General features: G+C 42.0%; 1 protein-coding gene across 1 annotated transcript in view; it reads right to left on the bottom strand.

The window, feature by feature from the left end:
• The window catches only part of LOC310799050 (ferroxidase HEPHL1-like), a gene marked incomplete at its 5' end in the record, with an annotated part of 84,100 nt that overhangs the window by 40,008 nt on the left and 26,716 nt on the right, over positions 1 to 17,376 (bottom strand). The window contains 6 exons of the mRNA XM_083661618.1: positions 2,832 to 2,963; positions 3,105 to 3,244; positions 6,011 to 6,179; positions 8,026 to 8,280; positions 11,226 to 11,447; positions 16,664 to 16,885. Coding sequence (XP_083517744.1) covers positions 2,832 to 2,963; positions 3,105 to 3,244; positions 6,011 to 6,179; positions 8,026 to 8,280; positions 11,226 to 11,447; positions 16,664 to 16,885 — 1,140 coding nt within the window. The remainder of the gene's footprint in view (positions 1 to 2,831; positions 2,964 to 3,104; positions 3,245 to 6,010; positions 6,180 to 8,025; positions 8,281 to 11,225; positions 11,448 to 16,663; positions 16,886 to 17,376) is intronic.

The raw sequence follows: 17,376 nt of genomic DNA, 5'->3' as shown, positions 1-17,376 counted from the left end.
TTTGAAGAGTTACTATCAAGCAGCGCAAATAAAAACATTGCTGAGTCTGTGCAATCCCTCTTATAAAGCGAGGTGGAAAGAAATTGAAGTTATGACAACAGATGGGGTTCCTATCCAGGCTATAATAGCCGATAAAAAATTGAGGAGACACCTCCGAGAGGAGGTAAATCCATGGCTGGATATATCAACTAAAATTTGGAATACAATAGTAACAAAAAATAATTTGACAATACATAGTAGGTTGATGAGATGGATTGCACATGATTCAGAATTCATACCAAATAGAACAGATGGGAGATTCAAAACATGGGAGCGGGGACCCAAGATACACTGGGAATTACTGAAGAATGGGAATATTAAAAGCTTTCAAGAAGTGAAGGATCAATTTGGCTTGGCTAATCAGGACTTTTATAGATATTTGCAATTGAGACATTACATAGGACAAACAATGAGAGAGGGGAATCTAGATGGATCAGAATTGGGAATAATTAATATGTTTACCTTGGCACATGAATCAAACTTGGGAAGAAAATTAATTTCGAATTTATATATGAGAGTGGAAGATTTGAAGGGCAGTGACACAATATATATAAAAGAGAAATGGGAGAGAGAAGCAAATATTGAGATGACAATGGAGGAATGGGAACAGAGCCCTGTACTACGAAACTAGTTTAACAGATCCGCGATAAGTCCCTTTGATCTGGTTTGACTGAACAGGATCAAAGCTATCTAGTTAACTGATACTACGACGCTGGTTTTTTACTAGGTAAGTGGACCTGGGATCTGCCTGTGCACGCGCACGTTTTTCGCTCGTGCACAGGCGCGCGTCCACGCGAAAGAGGTGCGTTAGCCAATCACATTATGAACAGCTGAGTTTATCCACGCCCACACCCATTTCCACACCCATTTCCTCGTTCAATGAAGCGCAGTGCATGATCAGAGTTTTAGCGGATATTTAATGTATCCGCGATTTAATGTCAGAATGAAAATCCGCGTTGGATAGTCTGCTGAAGGGCTGTCTAAAGCAGCAGCTTGTATTCACATCAGTCATTTGATTTACTTTGATCAGCGATTGATACAGCTGCATTGATACAGGCAGCAGCAACAAATGTAAATGTGTAATCTCAGTCTATACATTTCCACAATCTGTAAGCCTATTTAGACCATAGATTTAGAAACGCATGCTCAATGAATAATGATCTCTATCACTCATGTGTGTGGTTGCACTGATCGAATAATTCATATATAAAATAGCCTAGTATAAAGCCTAATAGCCTACTATAAAAGAGAAAACTGCTGAACTGAATTGAGACGATGCGAGCATAGTTATCATTGATAAAAACTAGCCTATTTTTGCTCATATATTGGCATACAGCCTACAGGACACAGTTCGAGCTGAAAGATGCAAGAATAGCCTGCATATTTAGTATTGGGGCTATCCATATTTATCCCATATCTATATTATATGTATAGGCTTTTCTGGCATGTAGGAGAATATCACCCTCACTCCATTTGAGGGTCCATTCATGATATGCGCCGCGGTGATTAATAGTGATCATATTTCTCCACGCATCGTTGAGCTGTTAAGACATAAAGTGGTAAGTAGGCTTAATTTAATTATGTAGCCTACAGAGCCACAAATGTTTTTCTTGTTATATTCTCAGTTGACTGCAATCTATTTTTCATATGGCGATCTTATATGAACGGTGAGTGACTCCAGAGAGCCGATTATATGGGTCTGTCATGGATTTTGATCTTATCCTCTGAAGCTAACCTGGTCGCGACCAGGTTAGCTTTGCAGCATCAGTTGCCATGGTGATTGAAAGTTAACTTGCTTTGTAGTACGGCTAAACCAGGTTTAAACTCAAACTTACTCGGATAAGGCATTAAACTAGCTTCGTAGTACAGGCTACTGGTCTTTGAACAACAGTGGAAAACAACATGCTCCTCTTCTTGGAGAGAACATGGATGGAAAAATATCACAAGATATTTTTTAACTCCTGCACAGAAAAAATATCAAAACACAAGGTGCTGGAGAATGTGTGGAGTAGACCGAGCCGACCATTTCCATATATTCTGGGACTGCCCTATTCTAAAAGGTTACTGGCAAGAGTTAAAGAAATGTATGGATGAAATAACCAAAGTGAATCTTCCACTCTCATTTGAGGTATTATACTTGGGGAAAGTAGACCAAGGGCTTGTGCGATTAGGAGACAAACAAATATTTAGAATGATGTTAATTGCAAGTAAGAAAGCGATTACAAGGAAATGGCTGAAGGCCGAAGCGCCTAAGGTGGATGATTGGATTGAAGTAGTGCATGATATATATGTGATGGAGAAGCTGACTTATTCTATCAGACTGCAACAGGATAAGTTTAAATGAATCTGGGAAAATTGGATCGAGTATATAGCACCAATTAGAGCAGACTTTGTATAGGAGACTGTGCAGGGCAAGGAATCCCTTAGTTCAAGGTTTAATAGCTACAGATATGTACATGTTATGATTTATTTTTGTATTTTTTGTTAATAAATGTAAAAAACAGAGTTGATATAGAGATGACTAAGTAGATATGCGGAGAAGAGCATAAAGAAATGTGTGGTACCGAATACAACTGTCAATAAGCATACATGGGAATTGAGAGAGAGGGGGGAGTGGGGAAGGGAACGCAGGGGAATGATTGTATGTATGTATGTATGAACGATATAACATTATGTATGACACAATAAAATAATAGTAATGATGTAACATATGCTCTGTATTCCATGCTGAAGAATAAAAAAAAAAGAATAAAAAAAATAAAATAAAAACTAGCTGCTTTGAAGTGTCTCACCATCATCGTAGCTGCTTCCCTGGAAGTGTTTGTCGTCATGCAGACCATGAGGCTGGATACTGAAGTTCCCATCAGCCTTATTCATGAACGTGACTCTGAGGGTGTCTCCTTCCTCAGCCCTCAGGACAGGGCCTGGGGCAGATGTAAGACAAGAGAGATGGTGAGAAAATTATATGCAAGAGTACTGCCAGAGTGAACATGAGGAATAAAAGAGGGGAATATGAGACGTCCCCCCAGGAGAGAAAGACACTTGGTTGAAAGAGAAGGCCTCACCCAGGATTCCCAAATGTTCTGTATCAGGCGTTGATGGTTTTTTGGTGGTGAAGGTGCTATCTGTGTATGCCGTGTATACCACTTTGAAGTAGGTCCCCCCGATCATACCCCCATCTGTGCCAAAGAACGCCTCTGACGCACTACATGCATGGAGGAGAGGGGTTGTGGGTATGGAGGGGGAGGGCATGGAGAGCGCAGGATGAGTGGAGTCAGAAGGAGTGACGTGGCATGAATTCAAGATGCATCCTTGATGATTCAGGGCTGTGGAATTTCATACTACAGTGAAACAGAACAGAAAAAAAAACAGCTGGCCAGTCGGAGGTTACAACTGTGTCAGGTCATGAAACAATAACAAACAAAAAACAAAACAACTGAATTGCTATCTATACACTGTTTACACTAGATACCACAATCCTGACTCACCGCAGGAACGACCACGTCATAATCAGCCATGTTCAGAGCCAATACACATACACACACAACTTTGTTTCGGCAATAATCACCAGCCTTAAACGAATAGTTCAGCCCATGAGGATGAAATGGAAATCTTCAAGATTATCACTTTAATCTGAGAATTCTGACTTTAATCTCAGAAGTCTTCTGACTTTTTTCTCAGAATTCGGACACTTTTTTTCTCTCTCTCAGAATTCTAACTTTATTTTCAGAATTCTGACTTAAAGGCCCGTTCCGTCAATACTCACTCTTACTGACGCCGGTGGCCGTTAGAGTAACTGCAGGCAGCGTGTGAAAGAGCTGACGCGCGGGTACCATACTCGCACGCGCACAAGCAGTTGCCTGGCAACAGCAGAGCTGTTGGTTGCTTTGTAACGTTAACTCATAAAAGTCACTTGAAAACAGCAACCTGGACAATTTATCGGTCAGATCAGCCTCGAGATGCCCAGGAAGGATTCTGGATGAATTAGGGGACGTTATTGTGGCATGTTTGGCCGTGTTTTGGCTTGCGTTGGCTGCGGGGAAGTGGATACTCACGTTAGCACAAGCCAGGAAATAGCCTGCTCCCCCTGTATGTACGGTAGCCTACCATGTAATGCCTGGAGTTGACCAAACTGAACAATCAAACAATGTTTCATAAGCATAACAGTAACGTTAGGCATATTTACGACTGTTAAATTCATTATCCACACAAGACGGTAACGTTATTAGTGGGGCTGGTGGTAATTTCTATAAATGTAAATTAATATTAGTTAGCCGCGATTAGCATCAAGCTAACATTACTATGTGCAGTCCCACTGCAGCTAACTGCAGTCAGAGCCTGCTGGCTGCGGGGAAGTGGATACTCACGTTAGCACAAGCCAGGAAATAGCCTGCTCCCCCTGTATGTACGGTACCGTGTAATGCCTGGAGTTGACCAAACTGAACAGTCAAACAATGTACCGTAAGCATAACAGACAGTAGGCTAACGTTAGGCATATTTCCGACTGTTAGATTCATTATCAACACAAGACAGTAGCTAACATTATTAGTGGTGGTAATTGGTAATTGGTAATTGGTGGTAATTTCTATAAATATAGCTAAATCTATTAGTTAGCCGCGTATAGCATCAAGCTAACGTTATGGTTATCACTACCGCAGCTAACTGCAGTCAAACAATAATGTTCCATGACCATAAGCATAACGGTAGTAACGTTAGGGTTGCATTACTTCACACAAGACGGTAATGTTAGCAGAGTTTCTGACCAGGTGGTCAGATACTTGTACTACGGAGTGACAGTAAAAATCTTGAATCTTGAAAATCCATTAGCAAGCAGCTAACGTTATCTGGTCAAAACCACATTACAGTAGCTACAAGCAGCAAGTTCCCTTCATGAACCGAAAACACAGTCCTGACTCTAGTTTCCCCCCGATGTCGGTCACATTGCTGCTGTCTGGCCAGACGGGCTTCATTAGATAAATATTTATTTATTTAGTGTGGACTTTTTCTGGAGTCTGTGTTGTTGTTTCCTTTTGCTAGCAGCTAGCAGCTAACGTAACCTTAGCCATTTCCTGTTAGCCGTCTAGGACAAGAGGCAAGCTCGTGAACACGCGCAGACGTCACATCCTCTAGCTGTGGCGGGAAATGCTAACCCCTTCGAAACTGCGGTATTTCCATGTATCTTCTGAACGGCTGGTCGGAGAGAAACGCCCCTGGTCGCCATTTTTAAGTTACGTCAAGGCGCATTCACTCATTGCCAATAAAAAACACTTTGTGCACATTTATTTCTCGCCAGAACCGACGGAATGGGCCTTTAAACGGTGTCCACCCGCTATGCCGACCACCCGCAATGCCGACCTTAGGTTTAGGCGTGGGGGGTGGGAGAGGTTAGGTTTTGGGTTAGGGTCTGGGGGAGGGGAGGTTAGGTTTAGGCGCGGGGGGTGGGAGAGGTTAGGTTTTGGGTTAGGGTCTGGGGGAGGTAGGTTTAGGCATGGGGGGAGGTTAGGTTTGGCGTGGGGGCTGGGAGAGGTGAGCTCCAGCCGGTCCACCGACACGCTGCACGCCGCCTCGCTCATGAGCTGGTTCTGCTTGTGGGCTATCGGCATTGCGGCCTGTCGGCACATAGACGCGGCACCCTTTAAACTCAGAACTCAAATAATGTTTCACATGTGCCCCTAATGCTCTTCGGTACTTTGAAATTGTGTGTGGTGTAAAAAACAACAACAACAACAACAAAAACAGGCGACCGCATTTGAATTCCCATGGACCCCAAGGTTGGGAACCGCTGGGCGAACTCATTGTGTGTTTGGTAGTACTACAAACTTGTATGGAGGTTTGTCTGACATGGGGGAGTGAGTAGTAGAATGACTGGAATTTAATTTGAGGGTGAATTACTCCGTTAGAATGTATTGCAGACAGTAGGTTGTAGTTTGCAGGATGTCTCTCATCATTTTACATGAATGTGTCTGCCTACCTGCCACTCTCAATAAGGGATACGTTATTGATCAGGTCCATTCCAGATGGGGCATAGTTCCATCGGACCTTCTCTGCTGCCAGGTAGTAATCCCTCATGACACCTCCCGCTGGAGAGGGACTGGTCTGATCGCCACAGGACTTCACTTCATACAAGGCCTGCATCCCAGCTAGGATAGATGTAACACACACACGCACGCACACGCACAGACACACAGACACACACACACGTATATATAGTGCTTTGCAAGCTGCAGTCAGTTTAAATATAATATTTAAAATTAAATACAATGAGGCAAGTACACACACAAACGCGCGCGCGCATGCACACACACACACACACACACACACACACACACACACACAGTCTTAAAATGTCATCATAACTCATCCAAACAATGGTAATGTGATGTGAATTTTGTAAAACATTATACCCATGAACTTGTAAATGTGTAATAGTAAGGTGGAGGTGTAAATCAACCTTAGGAGTGCTTAATGGTTGAAAAAACCCAATTAGAATCCCTCAGATGTATTGGCAGGGTATAAAGTCATAGTGTGGCAGGGTTCTGTTCTAAGGTTCTGTTCTAAAGTATGATGTGTATTCTAGTCAATAAACTGTAATGTGCTTAGCTATAATGTGATGTATTAAAGCCCCAATCCGCGATCAGTGGTGAGTCTCTTGTGGCTGAGCGAGGAATTACAACACAATTGTTTTGGTTTGCTGTTTTGCTTTGTGAGAGGATGTCAGGACAGGTAGCTATGTAATACTATGTTTTGTTGCAGTATCCATACAGTGTAACTATACCATTCACTTCTTAGAGGGAGATACGTATGTATTAATTGATGCTATTAAGGGATGACAGCAATTGCCAGCACTAGTTATTCAAAAGCTGTTATGTACAAGCTGTTAGGGCAGTTGGGCTCCTCAGCATGCATGTACTTGTTCCTAATCTCTGCCCTTGGCTGCTGTGAAAGCAAAACAAAAACAGAGACAGCTATAGAACGACGATTGGGGTGATGGTGGCACTGTACCACGGTCTTGTAATGAGCCTTTAAAGCAGCTACGAGCAAGGGTTTCGATTGTTATTAAACAGTATAATTATAATATTGATGCATCACATTTTACCTATAATAGTAGCTGAGACCAAAGCCGTGTGAATCGGAGATTGCTCTCTTGATGATTATAGAGTCTGTGTCTGTCTACCGGCGGGCCGGATAAACCCGGAAGTGAAACAAAACGGTTTACGGCAGCTGCCTGCCTTCAACCGTTTCGCTCTGCCTAGCAACAGACCATAAACACGGAGAACGCCATGCAGGGGCTTGCTACTCTCGCAAAAATCTCTCGTTATATTCTAACAGTTTGTTTGGAAGTTATTTTGTTATTTTGTGGTTATGGCAGAAGTGGCTGCCGCAAACCGTTTAATTTCACTTCCTGATCTGCCCTGGCCGCAGACAGACTAATCGTCAAGACAACACTGGCCGATTCACTCGGGGTTCAAGCGAGACTACTCGGCGTTGGTCTCGTCTACTATTAGAGGTAAGATGTGAGGCATCGATATTAAATTTAGACTGTTTAATAATAATCGAAAATCTTGCTCGTAGCTGCTTTAAATTACTGTAATGTGTGGACCATAAAGTGACTTTCCTGTAAAGTTACAGAGACAAGTATAACACACTATGGAAAGTCCGGTGTGATGCACAGAGGTCGTATTTTCACAAGTGTCAGCATTACTCACACTGAGCATGTATTGCTCATTAAGGTGAAAGGCTCAGACTTTGGACAGGCCCCTGCCTGGAAATGAAACTCAAGGCCTGTTTCCACATGACAAAAGTGACTCTTAGAGCAGAAACTCAGGCTCATGACTTTAACCTCTTACTAGTGCATTGACAATAATAGCAGTGGTGGACTCACAACAAAACACATTCTCCCCCTGTCAGCAACTCTCCACAACCAATCAGGTGTCACAGCAAAGAGGACAAGAGGAGACACAGAGGTTAAAGTTGCAGTGCCCTTACCCTGAAGGTGGTCATTAACCTGGCAGGTCAGCAGCCACTTTCCCATTGCCGTCGGGACCATCTGGGCTGTAGCAAACGTGGCTGGGAACAAGCTGAGGACGTCCGTGCGGTGACCACGGTCCAACAGTGTGTTCCCGTGGAAATAGGCGGAGTGAATATCAACCTCGTTACCCATACCAAACAAATGCCAGGCCACCGAGCGGTGCTGGCATAACTCGATTCCAGGCAGGTTGCCAAACATGTACCCGTTAATGGCTGTCACACAAAGAAAAACCAGAGGGAGAAGTTAGACGGCAGGACAAACGGTGAACATATTTCATCTTAATCTTTCTTTTATAGTCTGTGGAGAGAACTAGTTTATTTATTTATTTATTTATTTGACCTTTATTTAACCAGGTGAATTGTTTGAGAACCAGTTCTCATTTGCAAACATGACCCGGCCAAGAGGGCCCAGTAGGAATAGCTACATTGTCAAAGTCTAGTAACAAAAAGACAAATAAATATATACACATATAGACAAGTAACAGCATATGTACAAATATAGACAGAGTGTACAAATAAACATATAAAAGTATAGCCAAGTAACAGCATATGACCAAATATAGACAGTGTACAAATAAACATATAAACATATAGACAAGTAACAGCATATGTACAAATATAGACAGTGTACAAATAAACATATAAACATATAGACAAGTAACAGCATATGTACAAATATAGACAGTGTACAAATAAACATATAAACATATAGACAAGTAACAGCATATGTACAAATATAGACAGTGTACAAATAAACATATAAACATATAGACAAGTAACAGCATATGTACAAATATAGACAGTGTACAAATAAACATATAAACATATAGACAAGTAACAGCATATGAACAAATATAGACAGTGTACAAATAAACATATAGACAAGTAACAGCATATGAACAAATATAGACAGTGTACAAATAAACATATAAACATATAGACAAGTAACAGCATATGTACAAATATAGACAGTGTACAAATAAACATATAAACATATAGACAAGTAACAGCATATGAACAAATATAGACAGTGTACAAATAAACATTTAAACATATAGACAAGTAACAGCATATGTACAAATATAGACAGTGTACAAATAAACATATAAACATATAGACAAGTAACAGCATATGAACAAATATAGACAGTGTACAAATAAACATTTAAACATATAGACAAGTAACAGCATATGAACAAATATAGACAGTGTACAAATAAACATATAAACATATAGACAAGTAACAGCATATGAACAAATATAGACGGTGTACAAATAAACATATAGACAAGTAACAGCATATGAACAAATATAGACAGTGTACAAATAAACATATAAACATATAGACAAGTAACAGCATATGTACAAATATAGACAGTGTACAAATAAACATATAGACAAGTAACAGCATATGTACAAATATAGACAGTGTACAAATAAACATATAAACATATAGACAAGTAACAGCATATGTACAAATATAGACAGTGTACAAATAAACATATAAACATATAGACAAGTAACAGCATATGAACAAATATAGACAGTGTACAAATAAACATATAAACATATAGACAAGTAACAGCATATGTACAAATATAGACAGTGTACAAATAAACATATAGACAAGTAACAGCATATTAACAAATATAGACAGTGTACAAATAAACATATAAACATATAGACAAGTAACAGCATATGTACAAATATAGACAGAATGTACAGATATACACAGAAAAGAAGTGCTACACTACTACTAAACTGAAGGGGGGGTTGTGTGTGTGTGTGTGTGTGTGTGTGTGTGTGTGTGTGTGTGTGTGTGTGTGTGTGTGTGTGTGTGTATGTGTGTGTGTGTGTGTGTGTGTGTGTGTGTGTGTGTGTGTGTGTGTGTGTAAGTGTGCGTGTGTGTGTGTGTGTGTGTGTGTGTGTGTGTGTGTGTGTGTGTGTGTGTGTGTGTGTGTGTGTGTGTGTGTGTGTGTGTGAGTGAGATCCGGAGCTAATCAGCAGGTGCAGCGGTCAACAAAGAGTTGATTGAGTTTCTGTTTGAAGATGGAAAGTGATGTCAGGGTTGTGAGTTTGAGGGTGCTTTGGAGTGCGTTCCAATCGTTTGCGGCTGCAAAGCGGAAGGAGGTGCGGCCGAAATCAGATCTGTATCTGACTGAGCTGGGGATGGTGAGCTTGATGTGCTCACTTGACCTAGTGTTGTATGCATTGGAGGCTATATGGAGGAGAGAGGTGAGGTAGCGTGGTGTCTTGCCTACTATTGTCTTGTATATAAAGTGATGCCAGTGGAGGGATCGCCGGGTTTTGAGGGAGGGCCAGTCTACCAGATCATAAAGTTTACAGTCGTGAGTGTGGAAGGGTGCGTTGGTGGCAAAGCGGATGGCCGAATGATGGCGAGTGTCCAGTTTCTTGAGGGCTGTTTCTGAAGCCGTTCTATAGATGACATCGCCATAGTCAAGAATTGGGAGTTCTGTCATTTTTTTTAGTTTGGCAGCGTGAGTGAAAGAGGCTTTATTGCGAAAGAGGAAGGCTATTCTGGCTAGTGATGTGAAACCTGATGTGATGTAACTGCATTCTGCGGACATTTCAAAAGAATTTAAGGATACAGACAGCATTGCTGCAAATTAATCATATAATTCATAGCAATGTACTAGGATAACAGAGATTGAAAATCTAGGGTCATCGGGGGCAGGGGATAGAAAATGGGAAAGGAAGAAAATTGGGATAAGTATTTTAAATTTGTATTCTAAATGTGCAATTCAGATTTAAAAAAAAAACAATATTCCATAGCATAATGAATAATATCCTTGTGGTTAACCAACTTAATCCATGTAGAGTAGTTTGTTCACACTAGGCGCTTAACAGAAGCAGAGCTGAAGCTAAAGCCACGCTGAAGCTGAGCTCACGTTAAACCGGTCACACAAGAAGCACTCTCTTTTCCTCAGCGCCTTGCTCAGCGTGCCTTGACCCCACCCACAACTTCCATTGACTTCCTGCCTGGCAGCTTCATGCTTGACGCTTGGAAAATAGAACTGAATCCTGAATGATCGCTTCGGCGCAGCTTCAGCGTGGCTTGAACATTGCTTCGCCGTATGGTGTGAACGCCCTGTTAAGATCTAAACAATGAATATGATTTTTAAAAATGTCATCACGCACCATGCATCAGGTTTGACTCCTCAAAATCAGGATCTACCCGGTTGACTCCGTCTGGATCAGAGCAGAAGGTCTGAATGTTGTCCTCCAGGTACCAACTCAGGCCTTCATCCACCACGTTGAACATTAGGAACACATCCTGGTCCACATCATTACGCTCTGATTCTAGCACAGGCTCTGGTGTTGTCTGACCCCGGACTGGTTGAGAAATCTCCTTCAGGATGCCTGTGTGCACACAGAAACATGAGATAAACTGTGGGTGAATACTCTAAATACTTAGGCAATCATAAACTTCAGCTTTGTTTGCCCACTCAGAGAGGGGCTCCCTCTCTGTGTCGTCTTTCTCCCATTTTCTCTCTTTTTTTTTCTAATGAAGGTGTTTGTGGGAGTTCTTTCATGTTCTCATTGAGGACCTATGGTAACCTACGGTGTGCCACAGGGTTCCGTCATTGGCCCAATTATATTTTCCATGTACATGTTGCCTCATAGGTACCTAGTTCATAAATACAGTTTAGGAATTCATTCTTATGCAGATCATAGTCAACTTTACATCTCCATCTAACCTAAAAATGACCTGCAAATACAAAATGCAGAGACATGCTTATCTCAGTCGAAGGCAGGATGACATCAAATTTCCTTCTACTGAACAAAACAAAGATGCTGATTCTTGGCGCAACAATTTTTTCTTTTAATTTTGATGGCTTTTTAGAGTGTCACAGAGTCTCTTCATTAAGAATCTTAGTGTCCTGTTTGATCCTGACCTTTCATTTGAAATACATAAACTGCCATTTTCATCTGCTGAATAGAGCTAGTATAACCAATTTATTATCCCATACAAATAAGACCTCTGCAATCCCAGGATACAGGTCTCCTGTCTGTTCCAAGGATAAAGATAGGCAGTGGGGCTTTCTGTTACTGATCACCATATCTCTGGAATAGTCTCCCAGTAATGATGGGAGATGCTAACTTTGTGGAACATTTTAAAAGCAGGATTAAAACATATCTGATGTCTCTAAGTTATGAGCAGGTCTAAGTAAGGATGGGTACCGAACTCGGTACTTTTACAGGCACCGACCGAAAGGGGGCGGCACTACCGAGTATCAGTTCACATGAAATAAAACGGTACCTCATTTCGGTACTTGAACGCATCTGAGTAATAGAAGAGAGTGGGTAAAATAGAAATTCCGACGGAACCTTAAGGCAACACGCGAGAGCGCGTTACGTCAGTACGTCACACACCTGAAACATCAAGAAACAGGACCACCCGAAAATGTGACTACACTTTACCAAGATAGACTCAGACAACACTGGTTGCAACATTTGTGATGTGAATTGCAAAGCTGGCCAGGGAAACACCTCAAACTTGAGGAAGCATGGTCAAACACAAGATATATTTAGCTAAACGCTGAAGACTGTAACGTCTTAGATAGGCTGAGGGTGAATGAAGCAGATAGCCTACCGCACTGCAGCTAACGTTAGCAGCACCTCCTCAGCTGTAACGTTGAGAGAGGCATCGACTTCTACAACATCAGGTAACGTTATTTAATTAGCTAGCGTTAGCTGGATAAGTTGTTTCACTGCCGTTGTGGTTGTTAGATAACGGGGCTTTTCACTGTCTTCACAACGACTGCAAACGTTACTACGTTAAACGCTAACGTTACTCTTGCTGCAGTAATTGTCAAGGGTTCAACAGAACGTATTTCCTCAGCCTGTATAGTAGCTATCAACATTAAATAAAAAGCATTTGAGAGCTTAAACCCGTGGCTTTTTATTTGGAAGGGTTACATGTGCCATAATCTTTAGTAACATTTCTTAAAATGCATTAGAATATTTTTATTTTTAGGGGTTAAAGATAAAACATTTTTTTAATGAACATTAGGGCAAATATAATACGAAAAGCCAAAGGGTTAAGCTCTCAAATGCTTTTTATTTTATGTTTCTATGTGCTACAGAGCCTGAGATATGAAGGCTTTAGTGAATACCGACCGCTCTCTCTGAGAAGTTTGGATTATTATTTTTTTACAACTGTAATTTTTTTTGTTATTAGAGGGTGTAAAGTACCGAAAATGGTACCGTTTTGGGTACCGTACCGAATTCCAGGTACCGGTATCGTACCGGTATCGGTTCAAATGTGAACGGTAGCCATCCCTAGGTCTAAGAGGTTATATAACAATGACCCACTGATATGATGCCCGTGCCTTTTGAAGTCACATAGTGACAGATACAGACGTGAGCAAACAGGGGAAAAATATGGGATGTCTGGGTAGTGTAGATCCAGTGTTGGGCACTACAAGTAGCGAAGCTATTTCTCAGTAGCTTGGTGGTAGCGTAGCTCCTTTTGAATCAATTCGCGTTTTCAATAGCGAAGCTATTTATAGACCAAGTAGCACGGTAGCGTCCCACAAACACTAAAAGTTATTTCCCAGAGAAAACACATGAGCAAAGCTCCCAGGCAGCGCGGAGATTCTGCTGCGGTCTGGAATAGAAGAGGAGGAGGAGACAATGCTTGGTCAAGTGTAGCCGATAGCAGCAAGCACTTCCATATAAGGTACAAGTGTTCTCTTATCCTTGTTTTTACCATCCTTGCACTGCTAAACCCGCCCTACTCTTCCTCCAATTGGGTTGCGACATCTCCATTCACTCCAATGGACCAGTTTTTTACCTCACAAAAGTTCCCGGAAAGTTGCAGCAAAATGGACCATTTGTGATGTACTTTGAAAGGATCAGACATTTAAAGAATCAAATTGTATATTATCAGCTTTATTTTTTGCATTCAAACGTAGCGCGAGCCTCCTTCCTGGCTATTCACTGGCTACATGTCACACATTTTGGACCTCCGCTGGTGCCACTCTCTTACTAGATTGCTCTGGGTTGGGTTTAGGCATGAGTAGTGACATAGTAGTTGGTTTAGGTTGGTAAGCCAATCAGAGGCAGAATAGGGCGGGTCATGCTGTCGGGAAAGGAAAATACACAGCTCGAGGGGAGAAGGGAGGAGAGGGGAAACTAGAGGAGAGGAGAGTTGAATTTATCCTGTGTTGAAGTCGCCAATAGATTATTTTTTATTGTTTCTATCACTGCCTTTTATGGGTTTATTTTGGAATTCTGTTTTTGAATATTGTGGCAGTGAGAGTTTTAGTTTGTTTTATATTAACCAATTGAATTGGGATTTCTTTTTAATTTTTCCCTGCCTATTTGTTTGGTGGAAAGTTTTTCTTGATCACGAGATAACATTCATTTGGCATGAAGTTGATTCAATGTAAAAAAGAAAAAGAAAAAAGGTAGCTTCGATACATGCAGCAACATGCTTTTGCCATGTTGCTCGTAGCTTAGCTTGCTACAGTTCTCTGGGGATAGCTTCAATGTAGTGAAGCTATATTTATTCTATAGTAACTGGCAGCTTAGCTTACTACATTTTCCAAGTAGCTTGCCCATCACTATGTAGATCTAAAAGCACTCGCCTACCACCGCGGAAACCCGGGTTCAATATCCCGGCAGCGGTATTTCCGGCTTTATCAGATGTTCCTACAGACACAATTGGCTGTGTCTGCAGCCAGAGTCGATACAGGCAATTGCTTGGGGCCCCAGGCCATTAGGCGGGGCCAGGAGAAAAGAACGAAGGGGGCTTATAGGGGAAGGGTTAATGGTAAAATAAAGTGCATGTGATTGTGTGGGATGAGGGGGCTGAGAAACTTTACTCCACATCAGTGACCGCAAATCCCTCCCCATTTCCAACCAATGGACGATTTGCAATGACAACTCCCTAAAGAGGCCCCATGTCATTCCCGTCAAACTTGCATGATTCATCTACTTTCTCTTGAATTGAAAGTGAAAGAAGAACAATGAAGAAGTTATCTGGAAGTAAAAAAAAAAGAAGAAGAGGATTAGGAAAAAGAAAGCCAGACAGTGGAGCAGAGAGGCCTACTGATTAGGCAATTCAGATCTACAACAACCCCAACCACCACACCACCCAACTTTTCAGTTACTACCCTCAGGCTGCAGACTGAAAGTCCAAATGGCCCGGAAGAACAGTTAAAATAAATCCTTCATCCCATCAGCTGTGACTATCCTCAATAAGAGCCTGTTTAAATAAATCCACTAACCACCTGGCTGCCCCCTCATCCCACACAATCACACGCACTTTATTTTACCATGAACCCTTCCCCTAAGCCCCCTTCCTTCTTTTAAAGCTGCATTCAGCAATGTTTTTGTTCAAATAAGTGTTAAATGGTTCTATATTCTGACAGCAATCACTGAAATAGAGTGTTTGCTCAGTAACTTGGAACCCCCCAAGCCCTGCATCCAGGGCGGACGTATCTCCGCAACCGTAACCATTGGACAGTGGGAGGTCGACGCCACATTTTTATCCAATGAGAGAAATGTTGACATTTTCTGGGAAACGGAAGGTCAAATCGCGATGCCTTCAAAGGCCTATGGCCTCTATCTTCCCCCTGGCCTTAAATTAGCGTTTATGGCCTGACGCAGCGCTATTAGTGGGCATGGTGTAGAATTATTCACAACTGTGGCCATTGGTGATCTGCAGTGAAGCAATCACATTCTTCGCTTTCAAGCTCCGATTCCACGGTGCGATCCAGTCCGGTCAGAAAAGCCCGACCAAAGCGCTGTGAGCTCCCACCTCCCTCTTTCATCCCCATCTGTTTCCATTATATACATTACATACATACAAATGCCCCTCAAACAAATCTCACAGCAGTTTAAATACAGCAAGCATGTAAATATGCTACACTATAGCAAAAGCAAACTGAGAATAATGTTCTAAACGCATCGGCTAGAAAAATATAGCCTATTTATAAAAATAATCGTGATGAACGCTGGTTGGAAGGGGCCCCTGGGAATTTTTGCCTAGGACCCCAACAGACTCTGGAATCGCCACTGTCTGCAGGTGGGAACCCGGTGGGCTATGTTAGCCTGGGTAAACCCAGCCTCCACGTGACCTCTATGTACTATCACGAAACTTACGCTACAGGCATAGCCTGTTACATCACGTTGAAGGCTGAGTTTACCCAAGCGAGGGATATGTGTCCTGGTCGCTGCACTGGTGCCTCCTCTGGTCAGTCGGGGCGCAGGTTCGTGGGAAGGGTAACTGGGGAAGAATAGTGATTATAGCGTGATCCACTATGTGCTAGATCCTGCTGGTGAAAGAAGCGGCTGGCAACTGCACATGTATTGGAGGGAGCATGTGCTCTTCTACAGCTCTTCTACGGGGGGGGGGGGGGGGGGGCAGGCACATTGTTTGTCATAGATTACTGATATTTGCATTCAGAGCTTTAAAATTGTATATTACATGAGGGGTTGATAAATATTTTTGTTTGAATGATGAATTAGTGAATAAAAAAATGCATTCTGAGCAAACGCTTTCTGATTTTAAATTAATATTGTTGTGTGAGCATGGGTTCATGGTATTTGGTCACATATCTTCATACCTTTTTTACAGGTGAGCAGTGCACCTATGAGTCCAGAGGAGATATCCTTAGGAGCTATAAGGTGAGAGTGGTAGACCCAGGTCAGACAGTTGGCATCGCCATCTGTGGGTGCAAATTCTGGCCTGACCTCCCAGCGGTAGGTGTAGTTTCCTCCTGGGGGAACGGAGTCATCCTGCTTCAACTTGGATGACTTGGATGATGTCCCATCTGGATAGAGTGCCCCTGGTGGACAAATGCATGAAGTCAGAGATTAGTGTTTCCTACACGTTCCTACACGTGTCAGCTCCCCTTACCTGAGCTGTCCAGTAGGGGTCCCCCAAGGGTCAATTTTGGGCCCAATTTTCTTTTCCCTGTACATTAATGATCTTCCAGATTACTGTTTTAATGTAGATGTCCAGCTTTATGCTGACGACACAGTTATTTTCACAAGGGCTAAAAACCCAGTGGAGGCGGCACGTGTCCTATCTTCAGCTCTCTCTCATATTCAGGCATGGCTAACTAAATCTTGTCTCGTGCTGAATGCAAAAAAAACCGTTTGTATGTTCTTTTCTAAAAAAAACATTGCACCTTCGCGCTCCAATGTTTTCCTGGGGTCAGAGGAATTATCAGTAGTTAACGAGTTTAAATATTTAGGCGTGATGCTGGACTCCAATTTAACGTTCAGCAATCACATTAAAATGATCTCCAAAAAAATTAAATTCCACCTGTATAAT

This window comes from Poromitra crassiceps, assembly GCF_964638095.1.
Source record: "Poromitra crassiceps genome assembly, chromosome: 27".
Taxonomy (NCBI): Eukaryota; Metazoa; Chordata; class Actinopteri; order Beryciformes; family Melamphaidae; genus Poromitra; species Poromitra crassiceps.
This window is presented reverse-complemented; position numbering and strand designations above follow the sequence as displayed.